Genomic DNA, 25,000 nt, shown 5'->3' on the forward strand with positions numbered 1-25,000 from the left:
ATACTACTATACTATATTATAATACTATACTATATTATAATACTATACTATACTACTTTACTATATTATACTACTATACTATATTATACTACTATACTATATTATAGTACTATACTATACGACTTTACTATATTATACTACTATACTATATTATAATACTATACTATACTACTTTACTATATTATACTACTATACCATATTATAATACTATACTATACTACTTTACTATATTGTACTACTATACTATATTATACTCTACTGCTATAATATACTATACTATACCACTTTACTTTATTATACTACTAAACTATATTATAATACTATACTATAGTATACTACTTTACTATATTATACTACTTTACCATATACTACTACTACTACTACTATATTATACTAATATACTATATAATACTCTACTATACAATATATACTCACTGTCCTTTCCGTAACTCCCATAGTCCAATATAGCAGCCACTATAACATCTGGTTAACCATATCCCTCCCTCCCTCCCTCCCTCCCTCCCTCCCTCCCTCCCTCCCTCCCTCCCTCCCTCCCTCCCAAAGCCACTATAACAGCTGGTTAACCATATCCCTCCCTCCCTCCCTCCCTCCCTCCCTCCCTCCCTCGCTCCCATCCCCCTCTCTCTCTCCCATACCCCCCCCCTCCCTCTCCCTCCCCCCCATCCCCTCCTCCCTCCCTCCCTCCTCCCTCCCTCCCCCCCTCCATCCCCCCCCCCTCCCCCCCTACCCCCCCCCCCCCCCTCTCCCTCCCTCCCTACTCACACTCTGTCTGTGCCGTAGCTCCTGTAGTCCACTGCAGCGGAGACGGCCACTATAACAGCAGGAACCCCGTACCCAGCCAGGTAGAAGTACTTGGTTCTGGAGTGCTCTGATTCAAACACCTCCACTAGCATGATGTACAGCTGAACCCCCTCTAGGAACATCCAGGTAAACGCAGACAGGAAGAAGAAATGGAGCAGGGCCGCGAAGACGGCACACGCAATCTGGAGGAGAGGAGAGATGTAGGGGTTAGACGGGAGACTACTAGAGAACACAGGAGGAGAGATGTAGGGGTTAGACGGGAGACTACTAGAGAACACAGGAGGAGAGGAGAGATGTAGGGGTTAGATGGGAGACTACTAGAGAACACAGGAGGAGAGATGTAGGGGTTAGATGGGAGACAACTAGAGAACACAGGAGGAGAGATGTAGGGGTTAGACGGGAGACTACTAGAGAACACAGGAGGAGAGGAGAGATGTAGGGGTTAGATGGGAGACTACTAGAGAACACAGGAGGAGAGGAGAGATGTAGGGGTTAGATGGGAGACTACTAGAGAACACAGGAGGAAAGGAGAGATGTAGGGGTTAGACGGGAGACTACTAGAGAACACAGGAGGAGAGATGTAGGGGTTAGATGGGAGACTACTAGAGAACACAGGAGGAGAGGAGAGATGTAGGGGTTAGACGGGAGACTACTAGAGAACACAGGAGGAGAGGAGAGATGTAGGGGTTAGACGGGAGACTACTAGAGAACACAGGAGGAGAGGAGAGATGTAGGGGTTAGACGGGAGACTACTAGAGAACACAGGAGGAGAGATGTATGGGTTAGACGGGAGACTGCTAGAGAACGCAGGAGGAGTGGAGAGATGTAGGGGTTAGACGGGAGACTACTAGAGAACACAGGAGGAGAGGAGATATGTAGGGGTTAGACGGGAGACTACTAGAGAACACAGGAGGAGAGATGTAGGGGTTAGACGGGGGACTACTAGAGAACGCAGGAGGAGAGATGTAGGGGTTAGATGGGAGACTACTAGAGAACACAGGAGGAGAGGAGAGATGTAGGGGTTAGACGGGAGACTACTAGAGAACACAGGAGGAGAGGAGAGATGTAGGGGTTAGATGGAAGACTACTAGAGAACGCAGGAGGAGAGGAGAGATGTAGGGGTTCGACGGGAGACTACTAGAGAACACAGGAGGAGAGGAGAGATGTAGGGGTTAGACGGGAGACTACTAGAGAACGCAGGAGGAGAGGAGAGATGTAGGGGTTAGACGGGAGACTACTAGAGAACACAGGAGGAGAGATTTAGGGGTTAGACGGGAGACTACTAGAGAACCCAGGAGGAGAGGAGAGAGATGTAGGGGTTAGACGGGAGACTACTAGAGAATGCAGGAGGAGAGGAGAGATGTAGGGTTTAGATGGGAGACTACTAGAAAACACATGAGGAGAGGAGAGATGTAGGGGTTAGATGGGAGGATACTAGAGAACACAGGAGGAGAGATGTAGGGGTTAGATGGGAGACTACTACAGAACACAGGAGGAGAGATGTAGGGGTTAGATGGGAGACTACTAGAGAACACAGGAGGAGAGGAGAGATGTAGGGGTTAGATGGGAGACTACTAGAGAACACAGGAGGAGAGGAGAGAGATGTAGGGGTTAGATAGGAGACTACTAGATAACGCAGGAGGAGAGGAGTGAGATGTAGGGGTTAGACGGGAGACTACTAGAGAACGCAGGAGGAGAGGTGAGATGTAGGGGTTAGATGGGAGACTACTAGAGAACACAGGAGGATTGGAGAGATGTAGGGGTTAGAAAGGAGACTACCAGAGTACACAGGAGAGAGAGAGAGAGAGGTTTAAAACCAGAGAGAGAGAAAGAGAGACAGACGAGAAAGAGAGACTACATAAAAAGAGATTGTGAAGTGTGTCTTTAATCTTCCATCATGTCTCTGCTGTTGAGAGACGATGTCACATCAGGCAGGTAATAACTAAGTCACCATGTTGGATTCAGAGCCTGTTGCATGAGTCCCAAATGGCACCCGATTCCCTAAAAAGTGCACTACTACCGTATAGGACCTGGTCTAATGTAGTGCACTATGTAGGGATTGGGGTGTCATTTGGTAAGCAGTGTTGTGATTTCCCCCTGGTGTTAACAGCTGACACCAGCCTCCAGCTGAGAGACACTAGCAACGCTGTTAATGGGAGAGTCAACACAGTCACCCATAACTAACACAGGACTGGAGTCACACACACACACACACACACACACACACACACACACACACACACACACACACACACACACACACACACACACACACACACACACACACACACACACACACACACACACACACACACACACACACACACACACACACACACACACACACACACACACACACACACACACACACACACACGCACACACACACACACACACACACACACACACACTCCCTTAATGAGGTAAGTACGATCACAGAGGAGGTGTCTAGTAGAAGTCTGATGAAGTCGACTAGGACAGGTGATAAGGAATGAGTGGAGGAGAGAGAGAGAGAGAGAGGGGGGGGGGGAGAAAGAGGGGAGAGAGACAAAGAAAGAGAGACAGAAAGACAGAGGGAGAGAGAGAGGGGTGAGTAAGAGGGGAGAGAGAGAGAGAGGGGGGGGGAGAAAGAGGGGAGAGAGAGAGAGAGAGAAGGGAGAGAGAGGGGAGAGAGACAAAGAAAGAGAGACAAAGAAAGAGAGACAGAAAGACAGAGGGAGAGAGAGAGGGGTGAGTAAGAGGGGAGAGAGAGAGAGAGAGAGAGAGAGAGAGAGAGGGGGGAGAAAAAGAGGGGAGAGAGAGAGAGAGGGGAGAGAGACAAAGAAAGAGAGACAGAAAGAGAGAGAGAGAAATAGGAAGAGAAACAGGAGAAGAAAATGGAACAAGAGAAAGTGAGAGAGAAATAGAAGACAGATAATATAAACGCACCGCTTGGTCTTCACAATACACACCACATCCTCCTCCTCCTCCATCCTCCTCCATCCGCCCCCTCCTCCATCCTCTTCCCCCCTTCCTACCCCTACTTCACCCCCCCCTCCCCCCTCCCTCCTCCACTCACCGGTTGGTCAGCTCTGTTGATGCCCACTAAGAACAGTGACTCTGCTATGAAGAGGCTGATACACAGGTTCTTGTGGATGGTGTTCCTGTCTGACTGTAGTCCTCTGAAGAAGCAGAATGTAAAGATGCAGATGAGGAGACAGACCAGCGACAGCAGGATACCAACCCATGTTATCACATCCAGCAGAAGGTCCTGCATGGAGTCTGTTTTCTGGAGAGGAGAGAGAGGGGGAGAAGACAGAGGAGAGAGAGAGAGAGAGGGGGGGGGAGAGGAGAGAGACAGAGGAGAGAGGAGAGAGGGGGAGAGGAGAGAAGAGAGAGAGAGAGAGAGAGAGAGAGAGAGAGAGAGAGAGGGAGAGGAGAGAGACAGAGGAGAGAGGAGAGAGGGGGAGAGGAGAGAGGAGAGAGAGAGAGAGAGAGAGAGGGAGAGGGGGAGAGGAGAGAGGAGAGAGAGAGAGAGAGAGAGAGAGAGAGGGGGAGAGGAGAGAGACAGAGGAGAGAGGAGAGAGGGGGAGAGGAGAGAGGAGAGAGAGAGGGGGGGAGAGGAGAGAGACAGAGGAGAGAGGAGAGAGGAGAGAGGGGGAGAGGAGAGAGAGAGAGAGAGAGAGAGAGAGAGAGAGAGAGAGAGAGAGAGAGAGAGAGAGAGAGAGAGAGAAAGGAGAGACGGGGAGGGGAGAGAGGAGAGAGAGAGAGGGGGAGAGGAGAGAGAGAGGAGAGGAGAGGGGGAGAGGAGAGAGGAGAGAGGAGAGAGGGGGAGGGGAGAGAGGAGAGAGAGAGGAGAGGATAGGAGAGGAGAGGAGAGGAGAGGGAGAGGGAGAGGAGAGAGAGAGGGAGGGAGAAAGGGAGAGGTGGGTGGAGAGAGAGAGAGGGAGAGGAGAGAGGAGAGAGAGTAGAGGGAGGGAGGGAGGGAGGGAGGGAGGGAGGGAGGGAGGGAGGGAGGGAGGGAGGGAGGGGGAAATGGAGAGAATAGAGAGAGGGAGGGGGAGAGTAGAGACAATTCAGTCAGGTAAGATACAGAATAAATCCTGTCAAATAAGATTTAATGGCAAAAATATTATTGAATCAAAACCAAAAACCCAGATAACGTTTCAATAATCGAACCGAAACCAAACAGACCTCAAAAAAGTATTAATCGCTACTTTTACCTTTGTATGATGTCTGCACTGTATACACACACACACACACACACACACACACACACACACACACACACACACACACACACACACACACACACACACACTGTTCTATCCATTAGGGTCGAACTCCCTGCCGGGTAGAGAGCAGCACCTTGATGGATATACTGCTCAAACACCACTCAAGGTGTGTGTGTGTGTGTGTGTGTGTGTGTGTGTTTATGTGTTCAAAACCAAGGTCTCTCCTACCATGATGGCAGTCTGGACCTGGGGGGGGGGGGGGGGGGTGTAGTGTAGACTATATGACTGGTGATTTGTAGGGCTGTAAAAGGACTGTGATTGGTGGGTCAGGTCCTCATATCAGTCTGTGTAGAATCTGTGTAGAATCTGTTCAGAATCTGTTCAGAATCTGTGTAGAATCTGTGTAGAATCTGTTTAGAATCTGTGTAGAATCTGTTCAGAATTTGTTTAGAATCTGTGTAGAATCTGTGTAGAATCTGTGTAGAATCTGTGTAGAATCTGTGTAGAATCTGTTTAGAATCTGTGTAGAATCTGTGTAGAATCTGTTCAGAATCTGTTTAGAATCTGTGTAGAATCTGTGTAGAATCTATGTAGAATCTGTTCAGAATCTGTGTAGAATCTGCGTAGAATCTGTGTAGTATCTGCGTAGAATCTGTGTAGAATCTGCGTAGAATCTGTGTAGAATCTGCGTAGAATCTGTGTAGAATCTGTTCAGAATCTGTGTAGAATCTGTGTAGAATCTGTGTAGAATCTGTTTAGAATCTGTGTAGAATCTGCGTAGAATCTGTGTAGAATCTGTGTAGAATCTGTGTAGAATCTGTGTATTGGTTTCAGCCCTGGACTCAGCTCCATGTGGCAAGTTGTGGTGCAAATCGTCTATAAATTGTAATAGGATTGAAATAGGATACTTGCCATCAGTACAGCAGGCCCAGACATGACCAGATGGCCCAGACATGACTAGTCAATCTCTGACCTAACTTGACTTCAACGTGTGCCATCAGTACAGAAGGCCCAGACATGACCAGATGGCCCAGACATGACTAGTCAATCTCTGATCTACCTTGACTTCAACGTGTGCCATCAGTACAGCAGGCCCAGACATGACTAGTCAATCTCTGACCTACCTTGACTTCAACGTGTGCCATCAGTACAGCAGGCCCAGACATGACTAGTCAATCTCTGACCTACCTTGACTTCAACGTGTGCCATCAGTACAGAAGGCCCAGACATGACCAGATGGCCCAGACATGACTAGTCAATCTCTGATCTACCTTGACTTCAACGTGTGCCATCAGTACAGCAGGCCCAGACATGACTAGTCAATCTCTGACCTACCTTGACTTCAACGTGTGCCATCAGTACAGCAGGCCCAGACATGACTAGTCAATCTCTGACCTACCTTGACTTCAACGTGTGCCACCAGTACAGAAGGCCCAGACATGACCAGATGGCCCAGACATGACTAGTCAATCTCTGACCTACCTTGACTTCAACGTGTGCCATCAGCACAGAAGGCCCAGACATGACTAGTCAATCTCTGACCTACCTTGACTTCAACGTGTGCCATCAGTACAGCAGGCCCAGACACGACTAGTCAATCTCTGACCTACCTTGACTTCAACGTGTGCCACCAGTACAGAAGGCCCAGACATGCCCAGATGGCCCAGACATGACTAGTCAATCTCTGACCTACCTTGACTTCAACGTGTGCCATCAGTACAGCAGGCCCAGACATGACTAGTCAATCTCTGACCTACCTTGACTTCAACGTGTGCCACCAGTACAGAAGGCCCAGACATGACCAGATGGCCCAGACATGACTAGTCAATCTCTGATCTACCTTGACTTCAACGTGTGCCATCAGTACAGCAGGCCCAGACATGACTAGTCAATCTCTGACCTACCTTGACTTCAACGTGTGCCATCAGCACAGCAGGCCCAGACATGACCAGATGGCCCAGACATGACTAGTCAATCTCTGACCTACCTTGACTTCAAAGTGTGCCATCAGTACGGAAGGCCCAGACATGACTAGTCAATCTCTGACCTACCTTGACTTCAACGTGTGCCATCAGTACAGCAGGCCCAGACATGACTAGTCAATCTCTGATCTACCTTGACTTCAACGTGTGCCATCAGCACAGCAGGCCCAGACATGACTAGTCAATCTCTGACCTACCTTGACTTCAACGTGTGCCATCAGCACAGCAGGCCCAGACATGACTAGTCGATCTCTGATCAACCTTGACTTCAACGTGTGCCATCAGTACAGCAGGCCCAGACATGACTAGTCAATCTCTGATCTACCTTGACTTCAACGTGTGCCATCAGCACAGCAGGCCCAGACATGACTAGTCAATCTCTGACCTACCTTGACTTCAACGTGTGCCATCAGCACAGCAGGCCCAGACATGACTAGTCGATCTCTGATCTACCTTGACTTCAACGTGTGCCATCAGTACAGAAGGCCCAGACATGACCAGATGGCCCAGACATGACTAGTCAATCTCTGACCTACCTTGACTTCAACGTGTGCCATCAGCACAGCAGGCCCAGACATGACTAGTCAATCTCTGACCTACCTTGACTTCAACGTGTGCCATCAGTACAGTAGGCCCAGACATGACTAGTCAATCTCTGACCTACCTTGACTTCAACGTGTGCCATCAGCACAGCAGGCCCAGACATGACTAGTCAATCTCTGACCTACCTTGACTTCAACGTGTGCCATCAGCACAGCAAAGCTGGTCAGATGAGTACAGGAGCAGGTGGTGTGTGTTCTGTTGGTGTCCAGTAGTCGACAGTCCTGACTGGACCAGAACCCGGTCATGGACCGCTTGGAATAACTCCAGAAAGAACAGTTGGGGTTGAAGTTCTCCTCTGAATGCTGGGAGAGAGAGAGGAGAGGAGAGGTAGGGGGGGAGAAAGAGAGAGAGAGAGAGAGAGGAAAGGAGAGGTAGGGGGAGAGACAGAGAGAGAGAGATAGTGGGGGAGCGAGGAAGGGAGGGAGGGAGATAGTGGGGAGGGAGGGAGGGGAACAGAATGTGTGAGAGGACAAGTGATAAACAGACAGAAGGATGGGTGACACTGAATGAGTCAACATGTGTCTGTGTGTCTGTGTGTCTTGTGGTCCTGCTGAAGGCCTGGATGTTGCTAAGCAGACTTGTCCACAACAACTGTTTTGCTGTAAAGTACTAGCAAGCTGTTGGTGTGGAACATTTGTATCAGTGTTTCTGAGCGTGTTATGGTGTGGTTGTGAGGTTGTGTGTTATGGTGTGGTTGTGTGTTATGGTTGTGTGATATGGTGTGGTTGTGTGTTATGGTTGTGTGATATGGTGTGGTTGTGTGTTATGGTGTGGTTGTGTGTTATGGTTGTGTGTTATGGTGTGGTTGTGTGTTATGGTTGTGTGTTATGGTGTTGTTGTGTGTTATGGTGTGGTGGTGTGTTATGGTGTGGTTGTGTGTTATGGTGTGGTTGTGTGTTATGGTGTGGTTGTGTGTTATGGTGTGGTTGTGTGTTATGGTTGTGTGTTATGGTGTTGTTGTGTGTTATGGTGTGGTTGTGTGTTATGGTTGTGTGATATGGTGTGGTTGTGTGTTATGGTGTGGTTGTGTGTTATGGTGTGGTTGTGTGTTATGGTTGTGTGTTATGGTGTGGTTGTGTGTTATGGTTATGGTTGTGTGATATGGTGTGGTTGTGTGTTATGGTTGTGTGTTATGGTGTTGTTGTGTGTTATGGTGTGGTTGTGTGTTATGGTGTGGTTGTGTGTTATGGTGTGGTTGTGTGTTATGGTTGTGTGTTATGGTGTGGTTGTGTGGTTGTGTGGTTGTGTGTTATGGTGTGGTTGTGTGTTATGGTTGTGTGTTATGGTGTGGTTGTGTGTTATAGTGTGGTTGTGTGTTATGGTGTTGTTGTGTGATATGTTGTGGTTGTGTGTTATGGTGTGGTTGTGTGGTTGTGTGTTATGGTGTGGTTGTGTGTTATGGTGTGGTTGTGTGTTATGGTGTGGTTGTGTGTTATGGTGTGGTTGTGTGATATTGTGTGATATGGTGTGTTATTGTGTGGTTGTGTGTTATGGTGTGGTTGTGTGATATGTTGTGGTTGTGTGTTATGGTGTGGTTGTGTGATATAGTGTGGTTGTGTGTAATGGTGTGGTTGTGTGATATAGTGTGGTTGTGTGTAATGGCGTGGTATGGTGTGGTTGTGTGATATGGTGTGGTTGTGTGTGGTTGTGTGTTATGGTGTGGTTGTGTGATATGGTGTGGTATGGTGTGGTTGTGTGTTATGGTGTGGTTGTGTGATATGGTGTGGTATGGTGTGGTTGCGTGATATGGAGTGGTTGTGTGTTATGGTGTGGTTGTGTGTAATGGTGTGGTTGTGTGATATAGTGTGGTTGTGTGTTATGGTGTGGTTGTGTGTTATGGTGTGGTATGGTGTGGTTGTGTGTTATGGTGTGGTTGTGTGTTATGGTGTGGTATGGTGTGGTTGTGTGTTATGGTGTGGTTGTGTGGTATGGTGTGGTTGTGTGATATGGTGTGGTATGGTGTGGTTGTGTGTTATGGTGTGGTTGTGTGATATGGTGTGGTTGTGTGGTATGGTGTGGTTGTGTGATATGGTGTGGTTGTGTGTTATGGTGTGGTTGTGTGATATGGTGTGGTTGTGTGTTCTGGTGTGGTTGTGTGTTAGGGTGTGGTTGTGTGTTATGGTGTGGTTGTGTGATATGGTGTGGTTGTGTGTTATGGTGTGGTTGTGTGTTATGGTGTGGTTGTGAGATATGGTGTGGTTGTGTGTTATGGTGTGGTTGTGTGATATGGTGTGGTTGTGTGTTATGGTGTGGTTGTGTGTTATGGTGTGGTTGTGTGTTATGGTGTGGTTGTGTGTTATGGTGTGGTTGTGTGTTATGGTGTGGTTGTGTGTTATGGTGTGGTTGTGAGATATGGTGTGGTTGTGTGTTGTGGTGTGGTTGTGTGTTATGGTGTGGTTGTGTGTTATGGTGTGGTTGTGTGTTATGGTGTGGTTGTGTGATATGGTGTGGTTGTGTGTTATGGTGTGGTTGTGTGTTATGGTGTGGTTGTGTGTTATGGTGTGGTTGTGTGTTATGGTGTGGTTGTGTGTTATGGTGTGGTTATGTGGTATTATGTGGTTGTGTGTTATGGTGTGGTTGTGTGATATGGTGTGGTATGGTGTGGTTGTGTGGTTGTGTGATATGGTGTGGTTGTGTGTTATGGTGTGGTTGTGTGTTATGGTGTGGTTGTGTGTTATGGTGTGGTTGTGTGTTATGGTGTGGTTGTGTGTTATGGTGTGGTTGTGTGATATGGTGTGGTTGTGTGTTATGGTGTGGTTGTGTGTTATGGTGTGGTTGTGTGGTATTATGTGGTTGTGTGTTATGGTGTGGTTGTGTGATATGGTGTGGTATGGTGTGGTTGTGTGGTTGTGTGATATGGTGTGGTTGTGTGTTATGGTGTGTTATGGTGTGGTTGTGTGTTATGGTGTGGTTGTGTGTTATGGTGTGGTTGTGTGTTATGGTGTGGTTGTGTGATATGGTGTGGTTGTGTGTTATGGTGTGGTTGTGTGTTATGGTGTGGTTGTGTGTTATGGTGTGGTTGTGTGTTATGGTGTGGTTGTGTGATATGGTGTGGTTGTGTGTTATGGTGTGGTTGTGTGTTATGGTGTGGTTGTGTGATATAGTGTGGTTGTGTGTAATGGTGTGGTTGTGTGAAATGGTGTGGTTGTGTGTTATGGTGTGGTTGTGTGTTATGGTGTGGTTGTGTGTTATGGTGTGGTTGTGTGTTATGGTGTGGTTGTGTGTTATGGTGTGGTTGTGTGATATGGTGTGGTTGTGTGATATGGTGTGGTTGTGTGTTATGGTGTGGTTGTGTGGTATGGTGTGGTTGTGTGTTATGGTGTGGTTGTGTGTTATGGTGTGGTTGTGTGATATGGTGTGGTTGTGTGATATGGTGTGGTTGTGTGATATGGTGTGGTTGTGTGATATGGTGTGATATGGTGTGGTTGTGTGTTATGGTGTGGTTGTGTGATATGGTGTGGTTGTGTGATATGGTGTGGTATGGTGTGGTTGTGTGTTATGGTGTGGTTGTGTGTTATGGTGTGGTTGTGTGATATAGTGTGGTTGTGTGTTATGGTGTGGTTGTGTGTTATGGTGTGGTTGTGTGATATGGTGTGGTTGTGTGTTATGGTGTGGTTGTGTGTTATGGTGTGGTTGTGTGTTATGGTGTGGTTGTGTGTTATGGTGTGGTTGTGTGATATGGTGTGGTTGTGTGTTATGGTGTGGTTGTGTGTTATGGTGTGGTTGTGTGATATGGTGTGGTTGTGTGTTATGGTGTGGTTGTGTGATATGGTGTGGTTGTGTGATATGGTGTGGTTGTGTGTTATGGTGTGGTTGTGTGTTATGGTGTGGTTGTGTGATATGGTGTGGTTGTGTGTTATGGTGTGGTTGTGTGTTATGGTGTGGTTGTGTGTTATGGTGTGGTTGTGTGATATGGTGTGGTTGTGTGATATGGTGTGGTTGTGTGATATGGTGTGGTTGTGTGATATGGTGTGGTATGGTGTGGTTGTGTGTTATGGTGTGGTTGTGTGTTATGGTGTGGTTGTGTGATATAGTGTGGTTGTGTGTTATGGTGTGGTTGTGTGTTATGGTGTGGTATGGTGTGGTTGTGTGTTATGGTGTGGTTGTGTGGTATGGTGTGGTTGTGTGATATGGTGTGGTATGGTGTGGTTGTGTGTTATGGTGTGGTTGTGTGATATGGTGTGGTTGTGTGGTATGGTGTGGTTGTGTGATATGGTGTGGTTGTGTGTTATGGTGTGGTTGTGTGATATGGTGTGGTTGTGTGTTCTGGTGTGGTTGTGTGTTATGGTGTGGTTGTGTGTTATGGTGTGGTTGTGTGATATGGTGTGGTTGTGTGTTATGGTGTGGTTGTGTGTTATGGTGTGGTTGTGAGATATGGTGTGGTTGTGTGTTATGGTGTGGTTGTGTGATATGGTGTGGTTGTGTGTTATGGTGTGGTTGTGTGTTATGGTGTGGTTGTGTGTTATGGTGTGGTTGTGTGTTATGGTGTGGTTGTGTGTTATGGTGTGGTTGTGTGTTATGGTGTGGTTGTGAGATATGGTGTGGTTGTGTGTTGTGGTGTGGTTGTGTGTTATGGTGTGGTTGTGTGTTATGGTGTGGTTGTGTGTTATGGTGTGGTTGTGTGATATGGTGTGGTTGTGTGTTATGGTGTGGTTGTGTGTTATGGTGTGGTTGTGTGTTATGGTGTGGTTGTGTGTTATGGTGTGGTTGTGTGTTATGGTGTGGTTGTGTGGTATTATGTGGTTGTGTGTTATGGTGTGGTTGTGTGATATGGTGTGGTATGGTGTGGTTGTGTGGTTGTGTGATATGGTGTGGTTGTGTGTTATGGTGTGGTTGTGTGTTATGGTGTGGTTGTGTGTTATGGTGTGGTTGTGTGTTATGGTGTGGTTGTGTGTTATGGTGTGGTTGTGTGATATGGTGTGGTTGTGTGTTATGGTGTGGTTGTGTGTTATGGTGTGGTTGTGTGGTATTATGTGGTTGTGTGTTATGGTGTGGTTGTGTGATATGGTGTGGTATGGTGTGGTTGTGTGGTTGTGTGATATGGTGTGGTTGTGTGTTATGGTGTGTTATGGTGTGGTTGTGTGTTATGGTGTGGTTGTGTGTTATGGTGTGGTTGTGTGTTATGGTGTGGTTGTGTGTTATGGTGTGGTTGTGTGATATGGTGTGGTTGTGTGTTATGGTGTGGTTGTGTGTTATGGTGTGGTTGTGTGATATAGTGTGGTTGTGTGTAATGGTGTGGTTGTGTGAAATGGTGTGGTTGTGTGTTATGGTGTGGTTGTGTGTTATGGTGTGGTTGTGTGTTATGGTGTGGTTGTGTGTTATGGTGTGGTTGTGTGTTATGGTGTGGTTGTGTGATATGGTGTGGTTGTGTGATATGGTGTGGTTGTGTGTTATGGTGTGGTTGTGTGGTATGGTGTGGTTGTGTGTTATGGTGTGGTTGTGTGTTATGGTGTGGTTGTGTGATATGGTGTGGTTGTGTGATATGGTGTGGTTGTGTGATATGGTGTGGTTGTGTGATATGGTGTGATATGGTGTGGTTGTGTGTTATGGTGTGGTTGTGTGATATGGTGTGGTTGTGTGATATGGTGTGGTATGGTGTGGTTGTGTGTTATGGTGTGGTTGTGTGTTATGGTGTGGTTGTGTGATATAGTGTGGTTGTGTGTTATGGTGTGGTTGTGTGTTATGGTGTGGTTGTGTGATATGGTGTGGTTGTGTGTTATGGTGTGGTTGTGTGTTATGGTGTGGTTGTGTGTTATGGTGTGGTTGTGTGTTATGGTGTGGTTGTGTGATATGGTGTGGTTGTGTGTTATGGTGTGGTTGTGTGTTATGGTGTGGTTGTGTGATATGGTGTGGTTGTGTGTTATGGTGTGGTTGTGTGATATGGTGTGGTTGTGTGATATGGTGTGGTTGTGTGTTATGGTGTGGTTGTGTGTTATGGTGTGGTTGTGTGATATGGTGTGGTTGTGTGTTATGGTGTGGTTGTGTGTTATGGTGTGGTTGTGTGTTATGGTGTGGTTGTGTGATATGGTGTGGTTGTGTGATATGGTGTGGTTGTGTGATATGGTGTGGTTGTGTGATATGGTGTGGTATGGTGTGGTTGTGTGTTATGGTGTGGTTGTGTGTTATGGTGTGGTTGTGTGATATGGTGTGGTTGTGTGTTATGGTGTGGTTGTGTGTTATGGTGTGGTTGTGTGATATGGTGTGGTTGTGTGATATGGTGTGGTTGTGTGTTATGGTGTGGTTGTGTGATATGGTGTGGTTGTGTGTTATGGTGTGGTTGTGTGATATGGTGTGGTTGTGTGATATGGTGTGGTTGTGTGTTATGGTGTGGTTGTGTGATATGGTGTGGTTGTGTGTTATGGTGTGGTTGTGTGATATGGTGTGGTTGTGTGTTATGGTGTGGTTGTGTGATATGGTGTGGTTGTGTGATATGGTGTGGTTGTGTGTTATGGTGTGGTTGTGTGATATGGTGTGGTTGTGTGTTATGGTGTGGTTGTGTGATATGGTGTGGTTGTGTGTTATGGTGTGGTTGTGTGATATGGTGTGGTTGTGTGTTATGGTGTGGTTGTGTGTTATGGTGTGGTTGTGTGATATGGTGTGGTTGTGTGTTATGGTGTGGTTGTGTGGTTGTGTGTTATGGTGTGGTTGTGTGGTTGTGTGTTATGGTGTGGTTGTGTGGTTGTGTGTTATGGTGTGGTTGTGTGGTTGTGTGTTATGGTGTGGTTGTGTGGTTGTGTGTTATGGTGTGGTTGTGTGGTTGTGTGTTATGGTGTGGTTGTGTGATATGGTGTGGTTGTGTGTTATGGTGTGGTTGTGTGATATGGTGTGGTTGTGTGTTATGGTGTGGTTGTGTGTTATGGTGTGGTTGTGTGATATGGTTTGGTTGTGTGTTATGGTGTGGTTGTGTGGTTGTGTGTTATGGTGTGGTTGTGTGGTTGTGTGTTATGGTGTGGTTGTGTGGTTGTGTGTTATGGTGTGGTTGTGTGGTTGTGTGTTATGGTGTGGTTGTGTGTTCTGGTGTGGTTGTGTGTTATGTTGTGGTTGTATATCCATAAATGCTGCATCCATAATATTCGTCCTAGTGAGAGGACAAAACAGTGGTATTGAATGGTGTCCGTTAGCATTCATCTATGTGTACAGTATAACCTCCCTACCTCACAGTGAAGCTCACTGGTTCAGACAGGACAACTGGTTGTGACTGTGTGTCTGTATGTGTGTCTGTGTGTGTGTGTGTGTCTGTCTGTGTGTGTGTGTGTGTGTGTGTGTGTGTGTGTGTGTGTGTGTGTGTGTGTGTGTGTGTGTGTGTCTGTCTGTGTGTCTGTGTGTGTATCTGTGTGTGTGTCTGTGTGTGTGTCTGTGTGTGTGTGTGTGTGTGTGTCTGTGTGTGTGTCTGTGTGAGTGACTGTGTGTCTGTCTGTGTGTGTGTGTGTATCTGTGTGTGTGTGTGTGTGTGTGTCTGTGTGTGTGTCTGTGTGTGTCTGTGTGTGTCTGTGTGTGTCTGTGTGTGTGTCTGTGTGTGTCTGTGTGTGTCTGTGTGTGTGTGTGTGTGTGTCTGTGTGTGTCTGTGTGTGTGTGTGTGTGTGTGTCTGTGTGTGTCTGTGTGTGTGTGTGTGTGTGTGTGTGTGTGTCTGTGTGTGTCTGTGTGTGTCTGTCTGTGTGTCTGTGTGTGTATCTGTGTGTGTGTCTGTGTGTGTGTGTGTGTGTGTGTCTGTGTGAGTGACTGTGTGTCTGTCTGTGTGTGTGTGTGTCTGTGTGTGTGTGTGTGTGTGTCTGTGTGTGTCTGTGTGTGTCTGTGTGTGTCTGTGTGTGTCTGTGTGTGTGTGTGTGTGTGTCTGTGTGTGTCTGTGTGTGTCTGTGTGTGTCTGTGTGTGTGTGTGTCTGTGTGTGTGTCTGTGTGTGTCTGTGTGTGTGTGTAATCCGTGCGTATTCTCCGGTATATATACCTGCAGGTGTTTGACAGTGAAGACCACCGGTTCAGACAGATAGACCTTGTTGCTGTCCTTGTTGATAGAAGCAGTAATAACAGGAGAGTTGACTATGACAGAGTAGTTAGGGTAGAGAGCCTCGCTGCCCAGACCAACACTGGCATTATCTGTAGACAGGTAGGAGCCCAGGTTCCTGTAGAGGACGAACACCATGCGGATCTCACCTGGTGGGGGAGACAACAAACTGCAATGTCACTGGCTGCTCAGACATGCAGGGAGATATTAGGACAAGCATTCAGACATGCAGGGAGATATTAGGACAAGTAATTAGACATTCAGGGAGATATTAGGACAGGTAATTAGGTCTTCATGGTGATATTAGGACAAGTATTTAGATCGTCATGGGGATATTAGGACAAGTAATTAGACATTCTGGGAGATATTAGGACAAGTAATTAGACATTCTGAGAGATATTAGGACAAGTAATTAGACATTCAGGGAGATATTAGGACAAGGAATTAGACATTCAGGGAGATATTAGGACAAGTAATTATATCGTCATGGGGATATTAGGACAAGTAATTAGACATTCTGGGAGATATTAGGACAAGTAATTAGATCGTCATGGGGATATTAGGACAAGTAATTCTACATTCTGGGAGATATTGGGACATGTAATTAGATCGTCATGGGGATATTAGGACAAGTAATTAGACCTTCTGGGAGATATTAGGACAAGTAGTTAGATTGTCATGGGGATATTAGGACAAGTAATTAGACATTCTGGGAGATATTAGGACAAGTAATTAGATCGTCATGGGGATATTAGGACAAGTAGTTAGACATTCTGGGAGATATTAGGACAAGTAATTAGACATTCTGGGAGATATTAGGACAAGTATTTAGATCGTCATGGGGATATTAGGACAAGTAATTAGACATTCTGGGAGATATTAGGACAAGTAATTAGATCGTTATGGGGATATTAGGACAAGTAGTTAGACATTCTGGGAGATATTAGGACAAGTAATTAGGTCTTCAGGGAGATATTAGGGGTTGAATTTTAACAGTGAATACAGTGAGGTATAGGAACAAGGCAGGTGGTTGATTTGAAAACTGTGATATATCAATTGCCAGTCATTTGCATGTCCTCTGAGAGGTGTGGGATAGGACAGGGTGGAATAGAGCTGAATTGAATAGAATGGCTTGCAAACACACAGTAAACTGTTGAGACCCATGGGTAATGGTTACGTGTGGGGTGTAAATGATGCGTTCTTAAATGTCAGACAATAATGTCAGAAATGAATTCAAAAGTCTCTCTGAAGTAGGACTGTGATCAGTGTCTTTAACCAAATAACTATTGTATTACATGATATGAAATTCACCCGAGGAGAATATACAGAGAGAAATATGAGGATGAGTTTAATGTTTCTATTGTAGAGTCAATATATGTATCTCAGTTGAGTAGAAAATACTAGAATAGAGTAGAATAGAGTAGAGTATAATAGAATAGAGTATAATAGAGTAGAATAGTTTAGAATAGAGTAGACTAGAATAGAACATAATAGCATAGAGTAGAATAGAATAGAGTAGAGTAGAATAGAGTAGAATAGAATAGACTAGAATATAACATAATAGCATAGAGTAGAATAGAATAGAGTAGAGTAGAATAGAGTAGAGTAGAATAGAATAGAGTAGACTAGAATATAACATAATAGCGTAGAGTAGAATAGAGTAGAGTAGAGTAGAATAGAGAATAATAGTGTAGAGTAGAGTAGAATAGAGTAGTGTAGAGTAGAATAGAGTAGAGTAGAATAGTGTAGAATAGAGTAGAGTAGAGTAGAATTGAGAAGAATAGTGTAGAGTAGATTAGAGTAGAATAGAATAGAGTAGATTAGAGTAGAATAGACTAGAGTAGAGTAGAGTAAAATAGAGTAGAATAGAGTAGAAGAAAGTATAGTAGAATAGAGTAGAATATAGTAGAGTAGAATAGGGTAGAATAGAGTAGAATACAGTAGAGTAGAGTAGACTAGTGTAGAATAGAGAAGAGTGGAATAGAGCACAATCGAGTAGAGTAGAATAGAGTAGAGTAGAATAGAGTAGAATAGAGTATAAAATAGTAGAGTAGAATATAGTTGTGTAGAATAGAGTACAATAGAGTAGACTAGAATAGAACATAATAGCGTAGAGTAGAATAGAGTAGAGTAGAGTAGAATAGAGAATAATAGTGTAGAGTAGAGTAGAATAGAGTAGAATAGAGTAGTGTAGAGTAGAATAGAGTAGAGTAGAATAGTGTAGAATAGAGTAGAGTAGAGTAGAATTGAGAAGAATAGTGTAGAGTAGAATAGAGTAGAATATAATAGAGTAGATTAGAGTAGAATAGAATAGTGCAGCATAGAGAATAAAATAGTAAAATATAGTAGAGTAGAGTAGAATAGAGTAGAGTGGAATATAATAGAATATAGTAGAGTAGAATAGAGTAGAGTATAATATGGTAGAATATAGTAGAGTAGAAAACAGTAGAGTAGATTATAATAGACTAGAATAGAGTAGAATAGTGTAAAGAAGAGTAGAATAGAGTAGAATAGTGTAAAGTAGAGTAGAATAGAGTAGAATAGAGTAGAAGAAAGTAGAGTAGAATAGAGTAGAATATAGTAGAGTAGAATAGGGTAGAATAGAGTAGAATACAGTAGAGTAGAGTAGAATAGAGTATAATAGTGTAGAATAGAGAAAGAGTGGAGTAGAGCACAATCGAGTAGAGTAGAATAGAGTAGAATAGAGTAGAGTAGAATAGAGTAGAATAGAGTATAAAATAGTAGAGTAGAATATAGTAGAGTAGAATAGAGTAGCATAGAGTAGAATAGAATAGAGTAGAATAGAGTAGAGTAGAATAGAATAGTGCAGCATAGAGAATAAAATAGTAAAATATAGTAGAGTAGAGTAGAATAGAGTAGAGTGGAATATAGTAGAATATAGTAGAGTAGAATAGAGTAGAGTATAATATGGTAGAATATAGTAGAGTAGAAAACAGTAGAGTAGATTATAATAGACTAGAATAGAGTAGAATAGTGTAAAGAAGAGTAGAATAGAGTAGAATAGTGTAAAGTAGAGTAGAATAGAGTAGAATAGAGTAGAATAGTGTAGAATAGAGAAAGAGTGGAGTAGAGCACAATCGAGTAGAGTAGAATAGAGTAGAATAGTGTAAAGTAGAGTAGAATAGAGTAGAATAGTGTAAAGTATAGTAGAATAGAGTAGCATAGTGTAAAGTAGAGTAGAATAGAGTAGAATAGTGTAAAGTAGAGTAGAATAGAGTAGAATAGTGTAAAGTGGAGTAGAATAGAGTAGAATAGTGTAAAGTAGAGTAGAATAGAGTAGCATAGAGTAGAATAGTGTAGAATAGAGAAAGAGTGGAGTAGAGCACAATCGAGTAGAGTAGAATAGAGTAGAATAGTGTAAAGTAGAGTAGAATAGAGTAGAATAGTGTAAAGTAGAGTAGAATAGAGTAGCATAGTGTAAAGTAGAGTAGAATAGAGTAGCATAGTGTAAAGTAGAGTAGAATAGAGTAGCATAGTGTAAAGTAGAGTAGAATAGAGTAGCATAGTGTAAAGTAGAGTAGAATAGAGTAGAATAGAGTAGAATAGTGTAAAGTAGAGTAGAATAGAGTAGAATAGTGTAAAGTAGAGTAGAATAGAGTAGCATAGTGTAAAGTAGAGTAGAATAGAGTAGAATAGTGTAAAGTAGAGTAGAATAGAGTAGCATAGTGTAAAGTAGAGTAGAATAGAGTAGAATAGAGTAGAATAGTGTAAAGTAGAGTAGAATACTGTAAAGTAGAGTAGAATAGAGTAGCATAGTGTAAAGTAGAGTAGAATAGAGTAGAATAGTGTAAAGTGGAGTAGAATAGAGTAGAATAAGGTAAAGAAGAGCAGATTAAAGTAGAATAAAGGATACAATAATATAATAACTTATAAACACACAGTGAACCTCTGAGACCAACTGTAAACACTGTTATATTATCCTGGAAATCAACACATTTCACTGATGTGACAATAAAACACACACTCTGGTCAACAGTTTGGTGTCACTTAGACATTTCCTTGATTTTGAAATAAAATACAATTCGTTGTCCATTAAATTAACATCAAATTGATCATAAATACAGTGCAGACATTGATAATGTTGTAAATGCCAATTGTAGCTGGAGATTGTATATTTTAATATGGGATATCTATATAGGCGTACAGAGGCCCATTATCAGCAACCATCACCCCTGTCAACTGGCAGCTTCGTTAAAAAGTACCCACAGAACACCAGTCTAGAAGGCCAGCGTCCCGGAGTCGCCTCTTCACTTCATGACTCAGAACAAGAATAGACTGACGAGTTTCAGAAGAAAGTTATTTGTTTCTGGCCATTTTGAGTCTGTAATCGAACCCACAAAATGCTGATGCTCCAGATACTCAACTAGTCTAATGAAGGCCAGATTTATTGCTTCTTTAATCAGGACAACAGTTTTCAGCTGTGCTAACATAATTGCAAAAGGGTTTTCTAATGATCAATCAGCCTTTTAAAATGATAAACGTGGATTAGCTAACACAACGTGCCATTGGAACACAGGAGTGATGGTTGCTGATAATGGGCCTCTGTAGATATCCCATTAAATAATCTGCCGTTTCCAGCTACAATAGTCATTTACAACATTAACAATGTCTACACTGTATTTCTGATCAATTTGATGTTAATTTAATGGACAAAAAAAATTGCTTTTCTTTCAAAAACAAGGACATTGCTAAGTAACACCAAACAGACAGAGAGAGAGACAGAGACAGAGACAGAGAGAGAGAGAGAGAGAGAGAGAGATACAGTAAGAGCAAGATAGATAGAGATAGCGCCAAAAAGTGAGAGAAAATATAGTAATTGAAATAAAGAGAGACACAGAGAGAGAGACATAAACACACAGAGACACAGAGAGAGACATAAACACACAGAGACACAGAGAGAGACATAAACACACAGAGACACAGAGAGAGACATAAACACACAGAGACACAGAGAGAGACATAAACACACAGAGACACAGAGAGAGACATAAACACACAGAGACACAGAGAGAGACATAAACACACAGAGACACAGAGAGAGACATAAACACACAGAGACACAGAGAGAGACATAAACACACAGAGACACAGAGATAAACATAAACGCACAGAGACACAGAGAGAGACATAAACACACAGAGACACAGAGAGAGACATAAACACACAGAGACACAGAGAGAGACATAAACACACAGAGACACAGAGAGAGACAAACACACAGAGACATAGAGAGAGACATAAACACACAGAGACACAGAGAGAGACATAAACACACAGAGACACAGAGAGAGACATAAACACACAGAGACACAGAGAGAGACATAAACACAGACAGAGACACAGAGAGAGACATAAACACACAGAGACACAGAGAGAGACACAAACACACAGAGACACAGAGAGAGACATAAACACACAGACACAGAGAGAGACATAAACACAGACAGAGACAGAGAGAGAGACATAAACACATAGATAGAGACAGAGAGAAAGGCATAAACACAGAGAGAGAGACAGAGAGAAAGAGAGAGACAGAGAGAGAGACATAAACACAGAGACAGAGACAGAGAGAAAGAGAGAGACACATAGAGAGACAGACAGAGAGACAGACAGAGAGAAAGAGAGAGAGAGAGAGAGAGAGAGAGAGAGAGAGAGAGAGACATAAACACAGAGAGAGAGACACAGAGAGAGAGAGAGAGAGAGAGAGAGAGACAGAGAGAGAGAGAGAGAGAGAGAGACAGAGACACAGAGAGAGAGAGACAGAGAGAACAAGAGAGAGACATAAACACACAGAGAGAGAGAGAGAGAGAGAGAGAGAGACAGAGAGAGAGAGAGAGAGAGAGAGAGAGAGAGACAAACACACACAGAGAGAGAGAGAGAGACAGAGAGAGAGAGACAGAGAGAACAAGAGAGAGACATAAACACAGAGAGAGAGAGAGCGAGAGAGAGAGAGAGAGAGAGAGAGAGAGAGAGAGAGAGAGAGACAGAGAGAGAGAGAGAGACAAACACAGAGAGAGAGAGAGAGAGAGACAGAGAGAGACAGAGAGAGAGAGAGAGAGACAGAGAGAGACAGAGAGAGAGACATAAACAGAGAGAGAGAGAGACACAGAGAGAGAGAGAGAGAGAGAGAGACAAACACACACAGAGAGAGAGAGACACACAGAGAGAGAGAGAGAGAGAGGCATAAACACAGAGAGAGTTGTCCATGAAAGGAGATACAGGTCGGTGTTGTTACCATTCCTCCCGTGCTGTTTGAGCGTGCTAGCAGACAGCTGGATGGAGTTCCCATGTAGTTCAGACTGGGGGAAGGTCAGGTCCGCCAGATTCCCCTCCGTACTCAGCCTCGCCACCTCCAACTCTGTCCGGAAGACACACAGAGAGATCAGCTCGGGAAAACATAGAGAGCCCAGTTATCACGGGATTCCCAGTTATCGCCACTCCTTGGGCATTTCAAAACAAGTCGTGTTCACTAGGATGAGGCAAAATGGCTGCCGAGGAATCATCCAGGCAGATGCTACAGATTAGTGGTGGATGAGGGACATTGGTGGTGGATGAGGGACATTGGTGGTGGACGAGGGACATTGGTGGTGGATGAGGGACATTGGTGGTGGATGAGGGACATTGGTGGTGGACGAGGGACATTGGTGGTGGATGAGGGACATTGGTGGTGGATGAGGGACATTGGTGGTGGATGAGGGACATTGGTGGCGGATGAGGGTCATTGGTGGTGGATGAGGGTCATTGGTGGTGGATGAGGGACATTGGTGGTGGATGAGGGTCATTGGTGGTGGATGAGGGACATTGGTGGTGGATGAGGGTCATTGGTGGTGGATGAGGGACATTGGTGGTGGATGAGGGTCAATGGTGGTGGATGAGGGACATTGGTGGTGGACGAGGGACATTGGTGGTGGATGAGGGACATTGGTGGTGGATGAGGGACATTGGTGGTGGATGAGGGTCATTGGTGGTAGATGAGGGACATTGGTGATGGATGAGGGACATTGGTGGTGGATGAGGGACATTGGTGGTGGATGAGGGACATTGGTGGTGGATGAGGGACATTGGTGGTGGATGAGGGACATTGGTGGTGGATGAGGGACATTGGTGGTGGATGAGGGACATTGGTGGTGGATGAGGGGCATTGGTGGTGGATGAGGGACATTGGTGGTGGATGAGGGACATTGGTGGTGGATGAGGGACATTGGTGGTGGATGAGGGGCATTGGTGGTGGATGAGGGACATTGGTGGTGGATGAGGGACATTGGTGGTGGATGAGGGACATTGGTGGTGGATGAGGGACATTGGTGGTGGATGAGGGACATTGGTGGTGGATGAGGGACATTGGTGGTGGATGAGGGACATTGGAGGTGGATGAGGGACATAATATCTTATAGACATTAAAACAAACACCACATGAAGCTTGGATAGATCAGACTCAGCCTTGAGCAAAGGAGAAACTGTCTCATAAACCAGGTTCGTTAGAGGAAGAATGGTTATGTGTGTGTGTGTGTGTGTGTGTGTGTGTGTGTGTGTGTGTGTGTGTGTGTGTGTGTGTGTGTGTGTAACGGATTATCTCGTTTTCTCATTAGGGTCTAATTATACCTTAGCATGCCTATCCTTCAGCTGTGTGTGTGTGTGTGTGTGTGTGTGTGTGTGTGTGTGTGTGTGTGTGTGTGTGTGTGTCTATCCTTCAGCTGACGATGGTAATTTACACACTGCTTTAAGGTTTTAAATTAGCTTCTTGATCTAATAAACAATTCTAGGTGGGAGAGTAGAGAAGAGATGTTTAACTCTACCAGGACCACAACATATTGTCTGTTATGAAGACGGAGAAGAGGCAGACATGAAGAGACAAGGCTCTCTCTTTCAACACACACACACACACACACACACACACACCACCGAGGCCTCCTCCTCTAGTTTAACAAGATACATGTGATCTGGCCTTGAGAAGTCTAATGTCGGGATAAATTGTTTGCCAGAGACAATCAATTCCAACACACACACACACACACACACACACACACACACACACACACACACACACACACACACACACACACACACACACACACACACACACACACACACACACACACACACACACACACATACACACACACACACACACACTAAATTGTATTTTCTTTCTGCTTGGCAGAATCTCCAGGCAGAACAGAGCTAGTTATCATGGCTGCATGCACATCACATCCCCCCACTATCCTCCCCTCTCCTCTCCCTCTCCTCTTATCCCCCTCTCCTCCTCCTCCCCTCTCCTCTACTGTCATCCTCCTACCCTCTCCTCTCCTGTCATCCCCCCATTCTCCTCTCCTCTCCCCCTCCTCCCCTCTCCTCTCATTCTCCTCCCCCTCTTATCCTCCTCTCCTCTCCCCCTCCTCTTCTCCCCTGTCATCCCCCCACTCTCCTCTCCTTCTCCTCCCCTCTACTCCTCCTTCCCTCTCCTCTTATCCCGCTCTCCTCCTCCTCCCCTCTCCTGTCATCCTCCTCCCCTCTCCTCTCCTGTCATCCGCCCACTCTCCTCTCCTCTCCCCCTCCTCCCCTCTCCTCTCATTCTCCTACCCCTCTTATCCTCCTCTCCTCCGCCTCTTATCCTCCTCTCATCTCCCCCTCCTCCCCTCTCCTCTCCCTCTGCTCTCCTCCCCCTCCTCCCCTCTCCTCTCCTCCCCCTCTTATCCCCCTCCTCCCCTCTCCTCTCCTCTCCCCTCTCCTCTCCTCCCCCTCTCCTCTCCCCTCCCCTCCCCCCCCCTCTCCTCTCCTCCCCCTCTTATCCTCCTCTCCTCTCCTCCCCCTCTTATCCTCCTCTCCTCTCCCCCTCCTCTCCTCTCCTGTCATCCCCCCACTCTCCTCTCCTTCTCCTCCCCTCTACTCCTCCTTCCCTCTCCTCTTATCCCGCTCTCCTCCTCCTCCCCTCTCCTGTCATCCTCCTCCCCTCTCCTCTCCTGTCATCCGCCCACTCTCCTCTCCTCTCCTCTCCCCCTCCTCCTCCTCCCCCTCTTATCCTCCTCTCCTCTCCCTCTCCTCTCCTCCCCCTCTTATCCTCCTCTCATCTCACCCTCCTCCCCTCTCCTCTCCCTCTCCTCTCCTCCCCCTCTTATCCCCCTCCTCCCCTCTCCTCTCCTCCTTATCCCCCTCCTCCCCTCTCCTCTCCCCCTCCCCCTCTCCTCTCCCTCTCCTCTCCTCCCCTCTCCCCCCCTCTCCTCTCCTCTCCTCCCCCTCTTATCCTCCTCTCCTCTCCCTCTCCTCTCCTCCCCCTCTTCTCTCCCTCTCCTCCCCTCTCCTCTCCTCTCCCCATCCTCCCCCTCTCCTCTATGCCTTTCTTCTCCTCTGTAATTCCTCT

The 25,000-nt window shown here is 45.4% G+C and overlaps 1 protein-coding gene across 2 annotated transcripts in view; it reads right to left on the reverse strand.

Annotated features, from left to right (window-relative positions):
* The window catches only part of LOC139394629 (adhesion G protein-coupled receptor L3-like), an 82,425-nt gene that overhangs the window by 41,062 nt on the left and 16,363 nt on the right, over positions 1 to 25,000 (reverse strand). For both annotated transcript variants that reach the window (XM_071142732.1, XM_071142731.1), the window contains exons 2-6: positions 21,878 to 22,000; positions 15,565 to 15,770; positions 7,747 to 7,923; positions 3,881 to 4,090; positions 784 to 1,004 (exon numbers count right to left, since the gene is read on the reverse strand). In XM_071142732.1, the coding sequence (XP_070998833.1) occupies positions 784 to 1,004; positions 3,881 to 4,090; positions 7,747 to 7,923; positions 15,565 to 15,770; positions 21,878 to 22,000 (937 nt within the window). The remainder of the gene's footprint in view (positions 1 to 783; positions 1,005 to 3,880; positions 4,091 to 7,746; positions 7,924 to 15,564; positions 15,771 to 21,877; positions 22,001 to 25,000) is intronic.

Source organism: Oncorhynchus clarkii, unplaced genomic scaffold, assembly GCF_045791955.1.
Source record: "Oncorhynchus clarkii lewisi isolate Uvic-CL-2024 unplaced genomic scaffold, UVic_Ocla_1.0 unplaced_contig_13551_pilon_pilon, whole genome shotgun sequence".
In the NCBI taxonomy this organism is placed as follows: domain Eukaryota; kingdom Metazoa; phylum Chordata; class Actinopteri; order Salmoniformes; family Salmonidae; genus Oncorhynchus; species Oncorhynchus clarkii.